Source organism: Diabrotica undecimpunctata, chromosome 9 (genome assembly GCF_040954645.1).
Source record: "Diabrotica undecimpunctata isolate CICGRU chromosome 9, icDiaUnde3, whole genome shotgun sequence".
In the NCBI taxonomy this organism is placed as follows: domain Eukaryota; kingdom Metazoa; phylum Arthropoda; class Insecta; order Coleoptera; family Chrysomelidae; genus Diabrotica; species Diabrotica undecimpunctata.
Genome location: NC_092811.1, coordinates 36,262,913 through 36,282,427, shown reverse-complemented (window position 1 = coordinate 36,282,427; position 19,515 = coordinate 36,262,913). Strand labels below are relative to the sequence as shown.

The window sequence follows — 19,515 nt, the reverse complement described above, 5'->3', positions numbered from 1 at the left end:
TTTAACAAAGATATGGTTGAAAAGCAGTTGCCAATGAAGTGGAATACCGGTATTATTGTACCATTACATAAAAAGGTTACCAATTAGAATGTAAACACTTAAGTGGAACTACGTTGTTGAATGCAGCATATAAAATAATGTCCAATGTCATTTATGAAAGTCTTGACAAATGACATTGGAACTTCAAAGACCAAATGGTGGAAAATAGTTGGCAAATAATAATAATGTAACTTCTGCAGACAGAAGTCAACAATAGATCAGATATTTGCTCTACGACAGGTCCTCCAAAATACAAGTGAATAATAGATCGACACACATCCTCTCTTCATAGACTTCGAAAGCGCATATGAGAGTATCTATGAACCGAGAATTATTCATAAAAACAATGAAAATTTAATATACCAATATAACTAATAGTATTGATAAAAGAAACTTAAAAATACAAAATTAGATCCGGTTACAAAACTAATTAACGGAAACCAAAATAAGCAAACAAGTATTAGTAGGAAAAAGAACAAATGAAGATCAAAGCGAATATACATCGAACAAAATAGAAAGTGGTATAATAACCTAAAAAATAAAAAATTGGAGAAAGAAAGCACGGAGCAAATCAGATTGAAGGAGAATCCTAGAATATACCAACTGACGACGATGATTTACATATACCTACATCATTAAAGGTTTCTTAAACATTTTTTTCTACATCCTTACAATAACCTATTAGAATGGGAATGAAAATTATTAATAGGTAGCGGGTAGGAAGTCCTTTTCGGATAGTCCTATCGAAGAAAGTGAATCGATCCCTGCCTTCCGCAGATTCCAGGTGTTTCCTGACCCGGAAAACTACCTACTAAGGGTCCCTTGACCAGCGTTACGGTTCAAGACCACAACGGCTCGGGGATCCAATGGCGAAGGTGGCAACCCAACCTTTAGGGGGTGAAATAAAAGGAATAAAGGGAAGAGAGATCTCTTTGAGCCGTAGAGTAGGCAACCGGTCTAGGAGCGGCACTCCAAAATCAAAGCTTCGGTCCTCCAGGATGGGGGTTGAGGCATCGGGTTAATCCCTCGATACTTGTTAAACACTTTAAAGGTTAAAACTTCCAGTAACAGGCCTCGAAAACGATTGAACAAACAAAGACGACTGAAGCTTAGAAAACGAAATATGAATATTGGTACTTGGAACGTTCAAGGGCTCTCCAATAAACTCAACGAAGTAATTTCGGAAGCCAATAAATCAAAAATGGATATTTTAGTACTTACCGAAACTAAAAAGAAAGGGCAAGGCTCAGAAAACCTAGCAGAATACGACTACTTTTTCTCAAGAATACAGAGAGATAAAAGAGCCCAGCAAGGAGTGGCTATACTTATAAGAAAATGACTTAGAAGGTGCATAACATCCGGGGAAGCAGTGAATGGCCTGACCCTGCATGGTAATAAAGTCACCATTCTTGGCATCTATGCAGTAAACGAGTAATATCAAAAATAGGAACATCAAGAGAAATACTCTTATTAAAAGACCTAAATACGAGAACGGGTAAAAAAGTTAAAGATAAAATAGTTGGTCAATTCGGAGAAGTTACTAGAAATGACAATAGAGATAGGCTTATCAACATATGTGAACAAAACAACCTGAGAATACTTAAGGGCTTTTTCCAGCACCGAGAAATACATAAATTCACTTGGGTCCAACAATCAAGAAATTTGAAATCCATTATAGACTATGTCATCGCCCGACAAAATACGCAACTTAATATATAAGACGTTTACAGGAAGCATATGTGGAAGCGACCACTACTTAGTAAAGGCTAAAATAATGCCCATACGACTAGCCAAGAAACAAGAACACAACGAGGAACAACAGCAAAAAAAAAAGAAACCAAATACAACTTGGATAGCCTCAACCATGAAACCACAAAGGCACTGTACAAAAAGCGACTCGATGATTATTTTTTTTTTTTTTTTATTTAGAATTAACGTGTCTCAACATCTTAGGTCATTGACACGGGAGCAAAGGTTTACAATAGTACTTACAAAGTTATGATACAAAGTTTACAATTGTGAAGAATAAAAATATTATGTAAATTATAATTTGTTAAACAATTGAGAAGTCTTTAAAAAGTCTATTATGCTCTTGAGTCGGCTTGAACAGTTCAGAAGTTCTTCTAGACTATGGGTTATATTGTTGGCAATTCGGGTGGCCTGGTAGTGCTGACATTCTGTGAGGATGTGTTTGACGGTGATAGGAATATCGTTGCAGTGAGAGCATAACTGTTGGTCTGTAGAGGACATAAGATGACCGTGTGTCAAACGTGTGTGTCCTATTCTCAATCTTCGTATTGCTATCTTTTCTTTTCTGTTCAGAGATGCTAGGGATAAATAGCTGTAAACATTAGGTTGTATTTCTCTGAGCTTTGTGTTTTTGGTGATCCAAAGTTTCTGCGACTTGTCTTGGATATTCCTTTTGAATTTTGATTTTAAGTATTCTTGGAGCTGTATGTTGTAGACAGGTAAGTTGGATGTAGATGCTTCTTTTGCAGCGCTGTCAGCCATCTCATTTCCTTGGATGCCGATATGAGAAGGCACCCATATTATTGTTATTGAAGTCCCTCGGGAAGTGAGGAGATGGATCGATTCTAATATTTTTTGTACTAAATGATGTTGATTGTAAATATTTTTTAACGAATGAATTGCGGATAAGGAATCGGTACACAGGGCTACACTTTGATGATTGTCAAAAGGGAACTCGAGAGCTTTTGAAATACTAAAGAGTTCTCCTGAAAATACGCTACATTCGTTTGATATTCGGTATTGTCGCAGCACTGTATCAACTGTAGTGACAGAACAGCCAACTCCATCTGCGTTTCGGGATGCATCGGTATAAAGCACTTTATCATAGTGGGATGTATTCACAATATCTTTGAAAGCTTGTCGAAAAAAGATATTATTTGTTTGTTGCTTATTAAATTTACAGAGAGAAGTGTTTATAAAAGGAGGTGTTCTAGACCATGGCGGGGATTCTGATTTTATAGATGCAATTGTTTGAGATAATTTTGTGTCTTGGCACAAGGGTTGTAGGATCTGTGGGATTGAAAGTATACATCTGGGCGAGATTACGAGTCCAGGTCTTGGCGAAGTCAGAAGGTTAAATACAGGGTTAGTCGGATTCGACGAAATTCTGCTAGCATAAGATAGGAGTAGTTGCTGCCTCCGGAGGTAAAGGGGGAGTTCATGAGATTCACAATAGAGACTTTCAGCGGGACTGGATCGAAAAGCTCCTAAGCAAATTCGGAGAGCAGTGTTGTGAACAGAGTTTAAAGATTGTAATAAATTATTAAATATAATTATTGGATGCAGACAAGTAAACTATACAACCATAGTCTAATTTGGATCGGATTATAGCTCGATATATTTTGAGTAGTACACTTTCATCGGCACCCCATTGATGGTGGGACAATGTCTTTAACAAATTCATTCTGCTTAAACAGATGCCTTTTATTTCATCGATATGACGTCGCCAGGTGAGTTTGTTATCGACAGTTATTCCTAAAAAATTGTAATGATCAATTGACTTTAAACTTACTCCGTTTAGTGTTATTTTGGGTATTTTTGTGCTGTTGTATCTCCTGGTGAATTTAATTATTTTGGATTTATTGGAAGAGAACCTGAAGCCAGTTTTCTCGGACCATGTAGTAAGGGACTCGACAGAATTTTGTAATAAAGATGAGGTTGCAGCTGTGGATTTTCCTTGGCAGTATACAATAAGGTCGTCTGCGTATAGGGCAAATTTAACAGGAGATTTTATATGAGAGCAAATATCATTGATGGCTAGCAGAAAGAGGGTAGAACTCAAAGTAGAACCTTGAGGTACACCATTTTCAGTGACATATTTGTCGGATAATACTCCGTTAACTGTGATTCTGAAATTTCTGTTATTTAAAAAGTTGTTTATAAAGCAAAATATGTTGCCCGTAAGATCATTTTCTACCAGTTTTTTAAGGATAACCGACTTACATGTTGTATCGAAAGCACTTTCTATATCAAAAATTACTGCAATTACGTCTTGCTTGGAGGCCATAGCATTTGCTATATCTGTTTGTAGGATCACTAAATTATCAGTGGTGCTTCTATTAGGTCTAAAACCTGATTGAGCAGGGTTAAGGATATTGTTTTTTTCTAGATATCATATTAATCGCTTATTGATCATTTTTTCCAATAATTTGCAAAGGGTACATGTTAGGGAGATTGGCCTAAACGAGTTTGGAGAGTTGGGAAGAGAGCTGCTTTTTTTTATAGGAAATATAATGGATTCCCTCCATTTGGAAGGAAATTCTTGTCGGGACCAGATTAGGTTGTACAACTCAAGCAATTTGTTTATGGTTTCTTCATGGAGATATTTGAGGAAAATTGAGGGGATGTCATCAGGGCCAGCAGCTGAATTTTTTGTAGTGGATAGAGCTAGAGTCAATTCTTGTTTAGAAAAGGGTAGGTTTATTGGGTTGGAAATATCGTTAGTTTTACCACTTGCGATGTTAAAAGAGTGTAAAGGAGACTTATTTTGGTTTAGCGTTTTCGATTGAAAGTGATGCGCAAAGATCTTGGCAATACTTTGACTTTGAGTCACTATTTTGTTGTCATGAATTAAGGCGGGGATTTTGTAGGCGGTGCTTTGACCTTTCATATGTTTAATTTTGTTCCAAACTTGGCTTGGAGGTGTGTCGGAAGAAATAGAATTAATATAAAGGTTCCATGAAGTCTTTTTGCTTTCCTTTATGATACGTTTTGATTTAGCTTTAGCTAATTTAAACTTGATAAGATTTTCATTAGTTCTTGTTCGTCTATATTTATTCAGAGCTTTCTTGCATACACGAACTGCTACAGCACAGGAGTCATTCCACCAAGGAACTGATTTTCGTGTAGGTTTAACAGAATATTTTCCTATATATTTTTGAGCGGAGTTAATTATGCAATTAGTGAACTGATCAACTAAGTGGTCTATGTTATATTCATATTTAATTGAATTGACTTGATCTCGGACGTTTAGACTGAAATTCATCCAGTCCGCTTGTGCAATACGCCATTTACTTATTGGGTTGTACGATTTGGGTTTATTGTCTGAGATTAATATAGGGAAATGATCACTATCGAAAAGACTATCTAGAGGACACCATGTTAGAGATGGACCTAGTTTTGGATCACAAAGGCTGAGATCGATATTTGAGAAAGTTCCTGAAGATAATTGAAGTGGGTGCTACAACCAGTATTGAGTAGAAATATATCTTCATTGCTAATTATGTTTTCTATAATTTTTCCTCTGCCAAATGTGCTGTTAGATCCCCACATTGTGCTGTGAGCATTAAAATCTCCTACGAGGATGAATGGGGGTGGGAGTTCTGCTATTAGTTTAGAAATTTCTGTATGATTTATCCCCTTATTAGGTGGTAAATATATATTGCAAATAGTGATTTTATGAGGACACCAGAATGAAACAGCTACTACTTCTAAATTAGAAGTGATGTTAAATTTTTCGGAATATATATCTGACGATATAAAAATAGAAGTACCGCCACTTGCGCGTAGGGGTGTGGATCTAATCTGATGATAGCCTATGTAATTTTTTAGGTACGGATTTTGGGTTTCCTTTAAATTTGTTTCTTGTAGACAAAGAATATCTGGAGCGGTCTCTTGGATAAGTTGTTGGATGCGTTCTAGACGGGCGTAAAACCCATCACAATTCCATTGTATTAAAGAGAAAGATTATTTTAAAGAGTTTTGGGAGGCAAGGGAAGTATCAGAGTAAGATTCATCGTCACTGGGATCTGTTTGTGAAAGACATGGTAATGTTATTGTATCGTTATTTTCTGCAGATTTAACATTGCATTGATGTCTGATTTTTTTCATTAATCGTGTAAATCTGTTTTTTATTGTTCTTTGAGAAAGATGCGGGTAGATAGAAATCAAATTGGTAAGGAGTGTATTGATGTCGTTTGTAAACTTTAGGGCCTCATGATAGGGGTCACTGCTGCCTTTAGTATTTTCTAAAAACGCAAAAAGATCGTTTAAGGAGAGTATATTGTTTTGTGGATTTTTGTTGTAATATTCGGTAATGTCAAGTTTAGTAATATCAGAGATACTGGTATCATCCGTTTTTCGCTTTTTCTTTTTGGATTTTCTTTTAGTTAATTCATTAGGGATATAAGGCGGTTGCATTTCAGAGGTTTCAGCTAACGGAGTTGTAGGAAGACTAGATTCGTCATTAAGTGATTCCGAAGGAGGTCTTTTTTGGCCTATTACTGGAATGTCTTGAGATGATTGGACGCTTTCATTTGTATTCGTGCTAGGTTCATTGTTAGAAATGGGAGCTCGGGTTTCTGACTGTATAGGAATAATGACCGATGAGGGATTAATGCAGTTATTTGCAACATGTCCTGTTTGCTTGCAGATAAAACATTCCATTCTATCTGTAGAAAGAAAAATTCTATGTTCATGACCATCATATGGAATAGTTATTGATGTTTGTAGTTCGTAGTTATCAGAAGGGGGAAATATATCAACTTGGCGCCTGAAGCTTAAAACATGACTGTATTCATCTCCAGGGATACCTGCTTTTAGAAACGATATGGGGGATGCTAGTTGTAAGCCAAGACTTTTTATAGCATTTTCAGCTAGATCATGAGGAATAAAAGGTGATATATTTGACATTACAATTCTTTTAGTTGGAGATATAAGTCTCCGAATATTTAGTGAAAATGTATTAATTTGAATGAATGGATGAGACTTTATCAATTTTTCGACAAGTTCAGAATTAGATAAGTAAATACATTACCCTATTATTCGATATCCTGGATGCGAAGCAAATGTTCTTGGCCCCAATGATAGTTCCGATTGCATGTACATAATCGTATAGCTTTAAACTATTCTCGGCATGAAGAACCACGGCCTGATCCTTTTTTGGGAACGTTGGTCTAGGTGCTGATTTTACTGCAGCCGTGTAAGATATGTTACTGTTGGTGGTTGGGTTTGTGTTGGTTACAATTTGGTTTGTTGACATTGTTGGATTTGAAGCATCCTCGTAGTCAAAGACAGCTTCTTGCAATTTGTTTGTATTCATTGTTGAGTGTCAGAAGGCGGCAACTTATCATACACCATAGTGATGGAAGTTGCCTAAATATGGAGCAACTAGTGTAATGTCCAACAATGTTGTTATTTTCTTGTAAGGTTATAATGCACTTAATGAAATATTGTTTATACAAGTTTAGCGATTATATGCACCCGCGAAAGTACACGTATATAGTTACACTGCACTTTGTTATTGTCTGGAACAAGTATAAATCGCAAAACAAGTTTAAAAACTATTATAAACACTGTAAATTACGAGAACGGCAAAAACGATGTTTACTCGTTCAGGCACCGAAGTGGAATCCCTCGATGATTATTATGAATCAATAAAAATTAATTTTCTAAGCGCATATCTTTCAAATTATATACTTTTTTGAAAAAAAAAAAGAGCCGATAACGTCATCACTGTAATGTGTATCACCTTGTATAATGATATTTTATTGTAAAATGTAGAACATTAAATTTAAAAATCGACGTGTTTTAGATTTTTTTAAAGGCTTTTCATTTAGGAAATATCGAAGTTATTCCATACTTTACGGACACACTGTATGTACTGTGCTCACACTTTAAAGAAATATTTGATTGTCGTTTGCTTTTTCTTGTTTAGACAGTCTGTCATTGCTTGTTCTTGTATCTCCTTTAACATAAATTTTTTTTTCAAAATCTCTCTCTCGCACCAACGCATTAAAGTGTTTACAGCCAATATGGCATCGTCACAATTGACGGTGAAAGATTTTTCATCGTGTGCTTCCTGGGTCACGTGTTCATCAGATTCTGTCATTTGTTAAATTATTTCTTTATCTGTTAAGTCAGCATTGAGATTGTCATCTAAATCCACTCTTGTAAAGCTTCTCTTGATTCTGATGAATTAGTCATATCGTTGCAAATTTGAAGAGCAGCATCTAGAACAACTTGCACAGGTTGGTCATTGGATTCTTTGTTAACTTCTATTGGAAGGAGTGAATTGTTGGATCAAATATTCTTCCACGATTTAATCAGTGTAGTAGGCTTGACTTTCTGCCAGACAAATCGCATCTTTAATGTTACAGTTGACTTACAATATCAAGAAGGAGTTATAATATTAAGGAGTTGTTTCTTGTAGTGTGCCTTGAGAGTTTTAATAACGTTTTGATCCATGGGCTGAATCAATGCAAGAGTATTTTTTGGTAAGTACATTGCCTCGATATATCCATCGGAACTTTCGATTTTTTATTCGTCCTTATCAGGATGTCCTGGAACATTGTCTAACAAGAGGAGGGCTTTCACTGGCAGTTTTTTTTCTTTGCTCATCTTAAAGTTGTGGAACAAAGCTATTCTTGTGCCAATCCAAAAAAACTTCTTTTGTCACCCCTGAACGGTTTTGCCACATGTTAGTAATTGTAGCTTCTCAATTTTAACATTGAAGGCACGAGGTTTTTTGGACTTACCACGATTAGCAATTTCAATTTGTGGGATCCTGATGCATTCGTTCATACCAAGAGAGTGAGATTTTCTTTCTGAAGTTTTACTAAAACTTTTTTTCGTCTGAAGTGACAAATGTCTTTATTGGAAGTTGCCGCCCGTTTAGACCGGTTTTATTAGCGTTATAAAGTTGTTCAGAAATTTGGTCCAATTCGGTGATCTTTTTGCTCAAATTCTAAATAAATTCAGATATCTCAGACTCATCAGAACTCAACTTTTCTCCACTCATTTGCAAAAATCGTATTCCGTACCGTTTTTTGAAGTTTTCGAACCAGCCTTGACCAGCACGAAAATCAGTTTTTTTTTGTAAATTCCTTATAAACAAATTAAGCTTCATTTTTTAAAATGTCACCTGCTTGCTTGTCTGCTTAAACCAGATGTGCAGAGCTTCTTCAACATGAGGAAATTCACTCATTTTAAGAGTTTTTCATTCCTTAGAATCATCCTCTACAGATTTCATAATTTTTTCGATTTTGTCTTTGTTTTTCGTATGTCGTATACTGTAGCTCGTCCAATATCATAGAATCTAGATATCGCAGTCGGAGTTTCACCACACTTGCATCTCTTAATAATATCCCATTTATCTTTTGAGTCAGCGTTTTGTACTTTCGTTTTGAACTCGCCATTAAACTGAACTTTCTCAACGAATTAAAAAAAGTTTGGCAATACATATTATTGTATCTAAAAACCCTATCGAACCGAACTACTCACGAAAAATACACAAAATGAAGGATTCGGTAAGAATGAGATGTGTCGTGATAGGTTTCAGTAAAAGTAAAAACGCAGAAATAAGGCAGCTACAAAATCTGACAATAGGAAGAATAGAGAAAAAAACTTTACATATCTAGGATGCTTAGTTTAGTTTGATAAGAAAATTGCAGAATTGAAGAGGATAATATTCATTACCAATAAATATTACCATCATACTACTAGGAGGATAGGTGAGAAGATTATTAGCTATCCTCGAAAGAAAAATCTTGCAACAGCAATATTAAAGGCACTAAAGAATATGAAATTTGGCGAAGAAGATAAGACTTGTGGAAAAATGAAAAAAGCGAAATACCAAACAAAATAAGCAAACAAGTAACAATAGAAAAAAAGAACAGATGGAAGACCGAAGCTAAGATACTGAAACAAATACAAAATGATATACCACCACTAAAATAAAAAATTGGAGATATAAACCATGAAACAGATCAGAATGGGGAAGAATCTTTGAACAGACTAAGTGGAGATATAAACCATGAAACAGATCAGAATGGGGAAGCAGGGCCGTTCCTGGCGGGTATGCAATGAATGCCCCGCACGCAGGCGCTAAATTTTAGGGGCGCCAAATATTTGGTTACCATTACAAAAATATTCTCACTTCTAAAACAAAAAAGTCAGTGTTCAGTACTTCCCCGGTAAGCGCTAAAGCAATCACTTCATCCGATTGCTATTCCCTATTATAATACCAAAATTACTAATAAAATTACCACCCTACAATTTTATTAGTGTCAGCACACGAAGCGCCGTCTAATGCCGCTCGCCGCGTTTGAGTAAAGAATGTACTATTGATAAAGAGCAACAAAAATATTATGAAATTGAAAAACAGCGATGGCGTGGAATCATTAAAAGAATGATTTGTATTATGCAGTATTTACCTGGCTAAAATTTAGCTTTTAGGGGTGACAGTACGAATCTTTATGAGACTAATAATGGCAATTTTTTGAAATTAGTTGAAATGATTGCTAAATTCGATCCAATTATGATGGAACACCTGAGCAATATTCGAAGGTCTAAAGGGTTATGCAAAAATATGCAAACATTAGTTTGCATTTTGAGAACGATTTCCGAAGTGGAAATTGATACGTCAATAAACGTATTTTAACCTTTAATTGTGGCTTATTCCCATTTAAATAGTAATTAATTTAAAATGCCACAAGAAAATAGCTTCAGAACAATATTAAGAGATATGAACACGAAACATTCAGCAAGGTAACTATTAGACAAAATTAAAAAGTTCAAATTCATTTTTTCTATTATAATTTGGCATGATGTGTTACCAAAAGTTAATATAGTAAGTAAAATGGTCCAGAATCCAAATAAAACTTTAAATGAATGCCATACAGAAATAAAACATCTTATTATTTATTTTACTGAAAAAAGGTCAGACAAACATTTCGAGATTTTCAGGAATGAGGCTGTAGCAGAAGCAGAAAAAAGTGATGTAGAGCAAACATTTCCATTATTAAGACAAAGAAAGATGAAGCTTCAATTTTCGTATGAAGGTACAGATGAAACAGTATTCGATCCAAAACAAAAATTTAAGATCAGTTTTTATTTTCAAATTTTGGACACAACAATTCAATTCCTACAAAGACGCTTTGGGGGAATAGATAAGTGCCACGATTTATTTGGATATTTGGGTAATTTTCAAAATCTAGATTCTGATGTGATTAAAAGGTCATGTATGGATTTGGATTTAGCTTTACAAATTCAACTTGAAGGAAACGTATGCAAAGATATTGATGGTCTTGATTTGCATAATGAAATTCTGTCATACAAAGTTCTTAACCCAATCACAGACTCTAGCAAAATTTCGGATTCGCCCATAGATATTTTAAATTATATAACTAAGAAAAATTTACAATCCTTGTTTCCAAATCTATTTATAGCCTTGAGAATATTCCTGGCCCTTCCAATTTCGGTGGCATCTGGCGAAAGAAGTTTTTCAAAGCTAAAGCTCATAAAAAATTATTTAAGAATGTCAATGTGCCAAGAAAATCTATCAGATTTGGCAGTCATTTCAATTGAAAATAAAATTTGTGAAGCCATTAATCACAATGAAATGATAAATGAGCTTGCATCTGTGAAAGCACGACTTATCATGTTGTAATTCAAATATTTGTTATTTAATTATTTTTCACTTGGTATATATGTATTATTTAATAAAGTTTTTTTGCATTGAGAGTATCTCCTTTCCGTTATTGTTTCATGTTATATTGCAGAATGCCTTATTAATTTGCGAATTGAGTGTTTTCTTTCTTACTGTTAACTTACATAATAATATTGTTTTAAAATGACCTTTTTTCTTCATTTAATTTTGAAAATAAAACCTTTTTTTCAAACATGGTTCGTTTTATTTTTCTTTTTACATTCATATCGTATTTTCAATCATATCACAAGAACTTGTTGGGATATAGGTATCTTAAAAACATAATATGGGGGCGCACAAAAAATCCTGCACGCAGGCGCTCACTACCCTAGGAACGGGCCTGTGGGGAAGAATCTTTGAATAGACTAAGTTCCAAAAAGGGCTGTCGAGCCACTGATGATGATGAAACATCTACCTAAACACAACAAAATTACAAGTTTTATAAACATTTTTTTGGTACATCCCTACAGTAAGTTATTAGAATGGGTAAAAAAAAGAACCAAAATTTATTTTATACTCATTTTATTTTTATTTGCAATACTAACAAAGTAACACTGTTAAAACTTATTAAATACATAGTATTAATATGCATTTGCAGTAAGTAGTATTAATATTTGCTAATTTTGCCTAGACCTTTCATAAGCGTCGTTGTTAGGATTCAGCTGATTGGCTCTGTTATCTCTCTCCTGTTGAGTATGTCCATCACCACCGGTTGAGGAAGAATCTGAAATAAATAATACCAATATTATGTGTGTGTGTGTGTGTTTGGAGAGTTGGCTTGGAAACTAGTCCTTTAGCCACAGAATTGTAATGTAAGATATTAGTTTTTAAATAATGTAACCAACTTTAAATAAAAAGTTACATATTAGTTCGTATACTTCTCTACTATCTAAGGAGAGTAAATGGGTGATGTTTATGGGAGTCTGAATTTTAAGTTCTGATAGTTTTGAATACAGCTGATCTGTTTCATACCTATGTTTATCGCACTTAAAAAGAATATGGTTGATGTCACATTGTGATATATTATCGCATGAGCATACCCCAGAAGGGATAATATTTAACTTAGCCAAGTGAGCTGGGAATGCACCGTGATTAGTTTTCAGTCGAGTAATTGTGGCTGTCAACTTCTTTGGCATTGCATATTTGAAAATATAGTCAACATCTTGTGGTAGGGTAGGGTGGATAGTATAATATTGATTATTTGAATTCGTTGCTATGTTTTTCCATTTTTCTTTCCAATTTATAAAAATTTTGTTATAATAATGTTGTTGTAAGTCCTCCAATGTAAATATGGGAATATAGAGTCCAACATGGGTCGCATCTTTAGCAAGCTGATCAACCAGTTCATTTCCCTCGATACCTATATGACTTTTAACCCAAATAACTGTAATATCTTTACTATATATTTTATTTTTAATAGCACAAAGAATATTATTTCTTTTATGTTGAGTCATATCTGAGTTTAATCCTTTAATGACCGATAATGAATCTGATAATATTACTGCTTTATTTAAATTGTGTGAATCTAGCCAATCTAATGCTTTTTCGATAGCTACCGCTTCAGCAGTATATATTGAACAATGTGATGGAAGTTTAATTTTCAAAGATTCGCTTTTATGTGGAATGTAAACTGCGCAACCTGTGGCACCATCCTCTTTTTTGGAACCATCGGTATACATTATTACGTGATCATTATAGTCACTCAATATGGATCTAAGTAAGACAAAGTTTATTTGTGGGAATTCTGTGTACTTTGGTATAATGACTTTTGGTTTATTTAATGTTACCTGAAAATTAGCTTTATATATTGGTAATCTTTTTTCTTTGCCATAGATATTAGGATACTCATTAGTTTCTAAGAAAGCATCAGCAAGTGGAGGAGAATTTTTTATGCGCCAGTATTTATTTGAGAGGTTTTCAATAGATAACTCATACAGTTGACTAAGTAGATTATTATTATTTAATCTTAGCTTCAGGATATGTTTAATTGCCATAATTTCTCGACGATTTTGAAGAGGTATTTCATTACTTTCAGCAAGTAGTACAGGGCAAGGAGTAGACTTCATGGTGCCCAAGCATATTCTTAGACATTTAAACTGAATGCGGTCTACAGTTAATAAGTGTGTGTTACTGGCGGCACCATACAGAATGCAACCATAGTCTACAATAGATCGCACGTAGGCTCTGTAAAACATCAATGCAACTTTGGGGTCAGCACCCCATCTTCGATTAGTAACACATTTAAGAATATTAATACCTTTTTCACACCTACTTTTTATATATTCCACATGTTTTGACCATAAGAGTTTGGGATCAAGAAGAATGCCAAGATATTTGTATTCTTTGACAATAGGTATATCATATCCAGACAACTTTATTTTGTCAGGCGTACGAATCCTATGTCTAGTGAATATCATTGTGGCTGATTTGTCAGGGGAAATGGTCAGTCCATGATTTTTTACCCAGTTATTAACGTTTTGCATGATGAATTCCAGAGCCTCCAGGCAGTCAGTATACGAGTTACGCTCTGTATAGATGCATATGTCATCAGCGTATTGGATGCAATTGATTGTGTTGTCAAAAATGCCATGAATACTTGCTGAAAATATGTTGAACAATAACGGACTTAAAACTGATCCTTGTGGAAGACCTGTATGAGCAATTCTAGGACCGTGTAGTTGGTTTAAATGATCTTTAATATATATAACACGATTATTATAAAGATGAACAATATTAGTCGCTATATTTTGAGGTAATCCTATATCATATAGTTTTTTGTGTAAAATGGTTAAATTAACAGAATCATATGCCCCTTTTAGGTCTAAAAACAAACAAGCAAGATAATTGTTTTTGGAAAACGTTATTTGAATGTCGGTAACTAAACGTGATATTGCATCCAGTGTACCAACACTAGCCCTAAATCCATATTGTGTACTTGGAAGGATACTATAATGTTCTATAAGCCATTCTAATCGAGTCTTAATAAGTCTTTCAAATGTCTTGCATATGCAAGACATTAATGATATCGGTCTGTAAGAAGAGGAGAGTGTTTTATCTTTATTAGGTTTAAGAATTAAACAAATAACTATTTCTTTCATATGATCCACATATCTTCCATTGAAAAGCCAATCGTTGAAAATTGTTAGTAAACTTTGTTTAGCTATAAGAGGTAATTCATATATTATGTTATAAGTAATTTGATCGCGCCCCGGAGCCGAGGACTTTGAAGACTTGATTGCAGCCTCAAATTCTATCATATCAAAACTTTCCTGGAAAATATTGTATTTACAAGTTTTACTGTTATCCTGAATAGGAAGGTCAACATATGGCGGAGCAAATTTGTCGAGCAACTCTTCTATTAGTTCATTTGGCAGGGGATATCGTCTTGTACGGTAATTTTTATTCACTAGTTTATTAACAAAATTCCAAATTTTACTGATGGGAGTATTTTTGTTTAAAGTATTTACAAAGTTAATCCACGAACTTTTTTGTTTGTTTGTAAAGAGGAGTTTACTTTTGGCTTGAATTTGTTTGTATTTAATATAGTTTTCAAAATTTGATGCTTCAATGTATCTTTTGTAAGCAACTTTTCGTGAAATGATCATATTTTTGCATTCATAATCCCACCAGACTGGAATTCGAGATTTTGGCTGAAAGGAATTTTTGATATTCATAGAAAATGAGGCAGCATCGTCAATTGTCTTTAACAGGAAGTCAAAACGTTCCGCTGAAGTGATATTATCGGTTATATTTTCGGATAATGTTTTTTCTATATGACCTTTAAAGATATTCCAGTTTGCTGAAGACTCTTTCCATTTAGATGAAGGAATTATTGTACATGGGTGATAGTCCAAGTCGATAGTGATTACTATAGGTAAGTGAGTTGAACCCAGAGTATCGGGAACAGGATCCCATGTGGTGTATCCAATTAGATTTGGTGTAACAAGGGATAGATCCACCATTGATGGAAGTTCATTAGGTCTTGTTACTTTGGTCGGTCTACAGTCGTTTAGCAGAACTAAATTACTGTTATCTAGCGCATCTACTATACACTTGCCCTGAGCGGAATCCTTCAAGGAACCCCACCTACTGTGGTGTCCATTGAAGTCCCCACCAATGACAACCCTACCACTAAATTGAGTTAAAATCTTTTCCCAATCTCTATTATTGACTATTACTTTGGGTGGTTTATAAATACAAACGATTACCAATTTAATTTGTTCTATAAAAACTGCACACGTTTCAATACCATTATTAAAGTTTTTCTTTACATTAATTTCAGTAAAACAAAGGTTATTTGATATGAGGATGGCTACACCACCGTAACCATCAGGTCTATCGCTTCTGATAACGTTGTAACCTGTTAAACCAAAATTTTTATTTTTAGAAAGCCATGTTTCATTAAGCAGAATGACATCAACAACATTGTGCTCGAGATAATTAAGTAAACTAGGTTTATGTTTATTTATAGATTGACAGTTCCACTGCAGTATGTTAAATGTCCTGTTGTTCCCCATCGCTTTCAATATCTGTTAGGTTGTTCAACATTTTTTCAATTTCTTCTTTTGTATTTTTTTGTAAGTTAGGTAAAAATATTTTAGGGTTAATTTTCTTGATGATATTTTCTATCAAGGCTGGAATTTCATTGATTATTTTACATTCTATTTTTTCTTTATACGCCATAAACTCGTCCCTGTATGGATTAGGGATTATAGGTTGGGATGAGGTGTTTGTAGCATTAGGGAATCTTGGGAAAGTTGGTGTCTTTTTGATCGCAGTAGGAGAGATAGCTCTACGCTTGTTTCTTGTTTTTTTAATGGTAGGTACATAGGATTGATTTTGATTTGTACCTTCGGGGATGTTAGGGGTTAAGGCGGGGAAATTTTGTATAGTATTGAGGATATCGAATCTATTATTTGTAGTTACCTTGGCGTATGAAGGATTGTTAGCTATGGTTTCTGCCTCTTTAAAGGTAGTGTTTTCTAAAGCCATTATTGATTTTATTTTGTATTGGTGTTTAAATGCAGGACACTGTTTAGAGAGTGAGTTGTGTTCAGTGGAGTTGCAATGTAAACAAAATAGAGAGTTAGTGCATGTTTCATTATTATCATGAGTTTGACTACATTTTTTACAACGATTTGATGTTGATTTGCATTGCCGAGCAGTATGACCGAAACGAAAGCAATTAAAACACTGAACAACCGGATATATATATTGTTCAACATTAAACCTAACCAAGTCTAAATTAACAGTCTTAGGAATGCTATTTCCTTCAAATGTCAAAATGACCATCTGGCGAGGTACAAGAATTGTTTCATTATCCGAATCAATTATTTTCCGTTTTAACCTTTTTACTTCGACAACATTTTTATCTGAAACAATATTTTCTAAAATATACTTTTCATCCAAAAACGTATCGACTTCCCTAATAATTCCCTTCTTTTGAGTAAAAAATGATGGAATATACGCTACAAGTTTATTATCCTTAATAAGCTCATGTTCAATTAGAGAATTTGCGCAAGTATAAGTTCTAAAAATTACTTTTACCTTATTTCTGCCAACAGTTTTAATGTCTAGTACATCGTGTTTAAAATATTGGTTTTTAAATAGATAATGACCGACACGTACTGGTGATAAACGGGACAAGTTTTTGTCTGTAGATTCTACAAAGACATTATAATACCCTGAATCATTTATTTTATATCTGTTATTTAAATTAATATACCTTTTGTCTTCCGTATCCATTAATGATATATTATTCTGGGGTGGCTCAACACCACCCCCCGATTCACTCATAATAATAAATAATTAGATCCTACCTTTTTTGAAGATCGGTTGGTTTATTTTCAAATTAAATACCTATTAATTTGATAATAGCACTAGTTAAGGACCCGGCACAGATTTATCGAACGATGTTCACCTGTTAACTGTCCAATGAATACTGTAACACTGCTTAAATCTTTTAAATTCGCAAGGAACTTTATAAAAAGCGTTTTTAAACTTTGACAGTTATTTGACGTATTGATACCAATATTAGTTTTTAATGTTAAATTTGAATCACTTATGTGAGAAACCTCATGTCATAAATTTACCAAAATAGTTGTTTTCAGTAAAATGGACTTTTAAACTGTAACTACACATTTTTGTAAAGAAACGCCTTCAGTCAGTGCAGTCGTAATCTATCTACACTAGTAAAACTGAAAAATTAACGAAAATGAGGTAATTGGGACCAGGATGTAACGATAAATGTAACAGAAAATGTAAATCAAAATTATCTGAAAATGGTAAGGACTCAATTTATTTAATTATTTTTGGAAAATAGCTTATCATGATAAACAGAACGAATATTTATGTAGATATGTTCTCAGATAAGAGATAAGAGAGAAATGTTGCAAATTTAAGAGTCAAAAAGAAACTGGACAAATGAATTTATACAGTTTTTACAGTATAATAGACATTTTTAGACATTTTTTTAAATTAACAAAGCTATTTAAAAGATTTTTAAATTAACAACGCTATTTAAAAAAATTGATAGAAAGGTAGAGGCTTTATACCTGGAGATATGCGTGGTCTCCATAAGAACAGAGCAAATGCTGTAGAAAAAAAATATTAAAAATTCCATTCGTACCCATATAAAATCTATTCCAGCAAAAGAATCCCACTACACAAGAAAATAACAACCAAGATGTATTTTGATGAGTCTTTAACATTTCCCAAATTGTATTAACTGTATAATGAATGGATGTTATGCGATAAGCCACCCACCAAAAGTCACTATAGACACATATTCAATAGGGAGTTTAATATCGGCTTTTTGTATAAAAAATAATCAGTGTCTCACTTGTAATCTACGTAATACTAAAGCAGAGAAAGACCAAATAGAAAATTTACAAAACAAAAGTTATACAATTTAATTTAAAACAAAATGTATTATAAAAATGAATTTTAACTAATTTGTACCCAATGTAAAGTATTAACCATGTAATCATGAATGTACATTGTACCTGTGTCAATGATCATTAGCTGTCGAGACATATTTTCGAAAAAAAAAATGAAAATAAACTTGTATATAAAGCAATAAAAATTACTTTAAATATAAGAGGACGAAAATAACTTCACTTTGCATAAACTACTTAAAAAAAAAGGTACAGAAACTAATTTTTGTAGACAGAAGTGAAGGAAAGGACGAATTCAAAAATCGATGCAGAAAAAATTAGAACTTAGAACCATCTCAAACAAAAAAAAAAGATTATTCTCATAAATATGAAAAGACAAAATATAAATAAGGAAAAAGAAAACAATTATTAAAGTACTTACTCTTCCAATTATCTGGTCTGGAATCAAGCCCTCTACTTTGATAGTATCGGTCATTATTCTCATTCAGCTGTGTGGCACGATTGTCAGTATTTGCTTTTGAATTGCCTCTGTCAGCCATGATTAAGTTTCTGGTTCTGGTAGAAAGTTTAGGTTAAACAAAACTGAATTTAACTACTAAGTAAGCTATAACGTTAGTTAGAAGTTAACTGTGAAGTTTTTAAAATTTTTTTTCGTTTATATATGTTCGTCTCGGTCACATATCGGAATCACGCGAAAAAATTATATAGGGGTGAGCGGGGCATACTGTAAGAATTTATATCTTAACTATGTATCTTAATCTTAGTTCATTACAAGATAGCTATAACAAACATGTGGCACTTTTAACCACACGTTCATTTCAGTTATAATTAAATACAAGCAAAGGAAATATTGTCTCTTGTAAGACATTTTATGTGTGCTACATATTACAAAAAATACATTTCTTCTCATTTCATAATCTTATTTCTCTACTCTGATCATTGTGCCCATTTACTATTATTATTTACAGATTTGGAATTTTGTGGAACCATGCTTGTGCCAAATGAAACCTTCAGCCGTGAGCTGTGCTTATGACATTGTGAAATGCTATTTGAAAAATCTGCCACAATAATTACTGGGTTATATGTTCCTTATTAGCTGCATTATGGACAAGGCAATACTGTTTC

At 33.7% G+C, this 19,515-nt stretch overlaps 1 protein-coding gene and 1 long non-coding RNA gene across 2 annotated transcripts; one reads left to right on the top strand and one right to left on the bottom strand.

Moving 5' to 3' along the window:
- The first annotated feature begins 10,645 nt into the window (after positions 1-10,645).
- On the top strand, positions 10,646-11,455 carry LOC140450526 (zinc finger MYM-type protein 1-like). The gene has a single exon (XM_072544183.1). The coding sequence runs from the start codon at positions 10,646-10,648 to the stop codon at positions 11,453-11,455; it is 810 nt and encodes a 269-aa protein (XP_072400284.1).
- A 544-nt stretch (positions 11,456-11,999) lies between these two features.
- On the bottom strand, positions 12,000-19,069 carry LOC140449843 (uncharacterized). Its single transcript, XR_011951900.1, has 2 exons — positions 18,812-19,069; positions 12,000-12,218 (listed from the first exon to the last, which is right to left on the bottom strand). It is a non-coding gene; the product is annotated as an uncharacterized lncRNA (long non-coding RNA).
- Between the last annotated feature and the right edge of the window lie 446 nt (positions 19,070-19,515).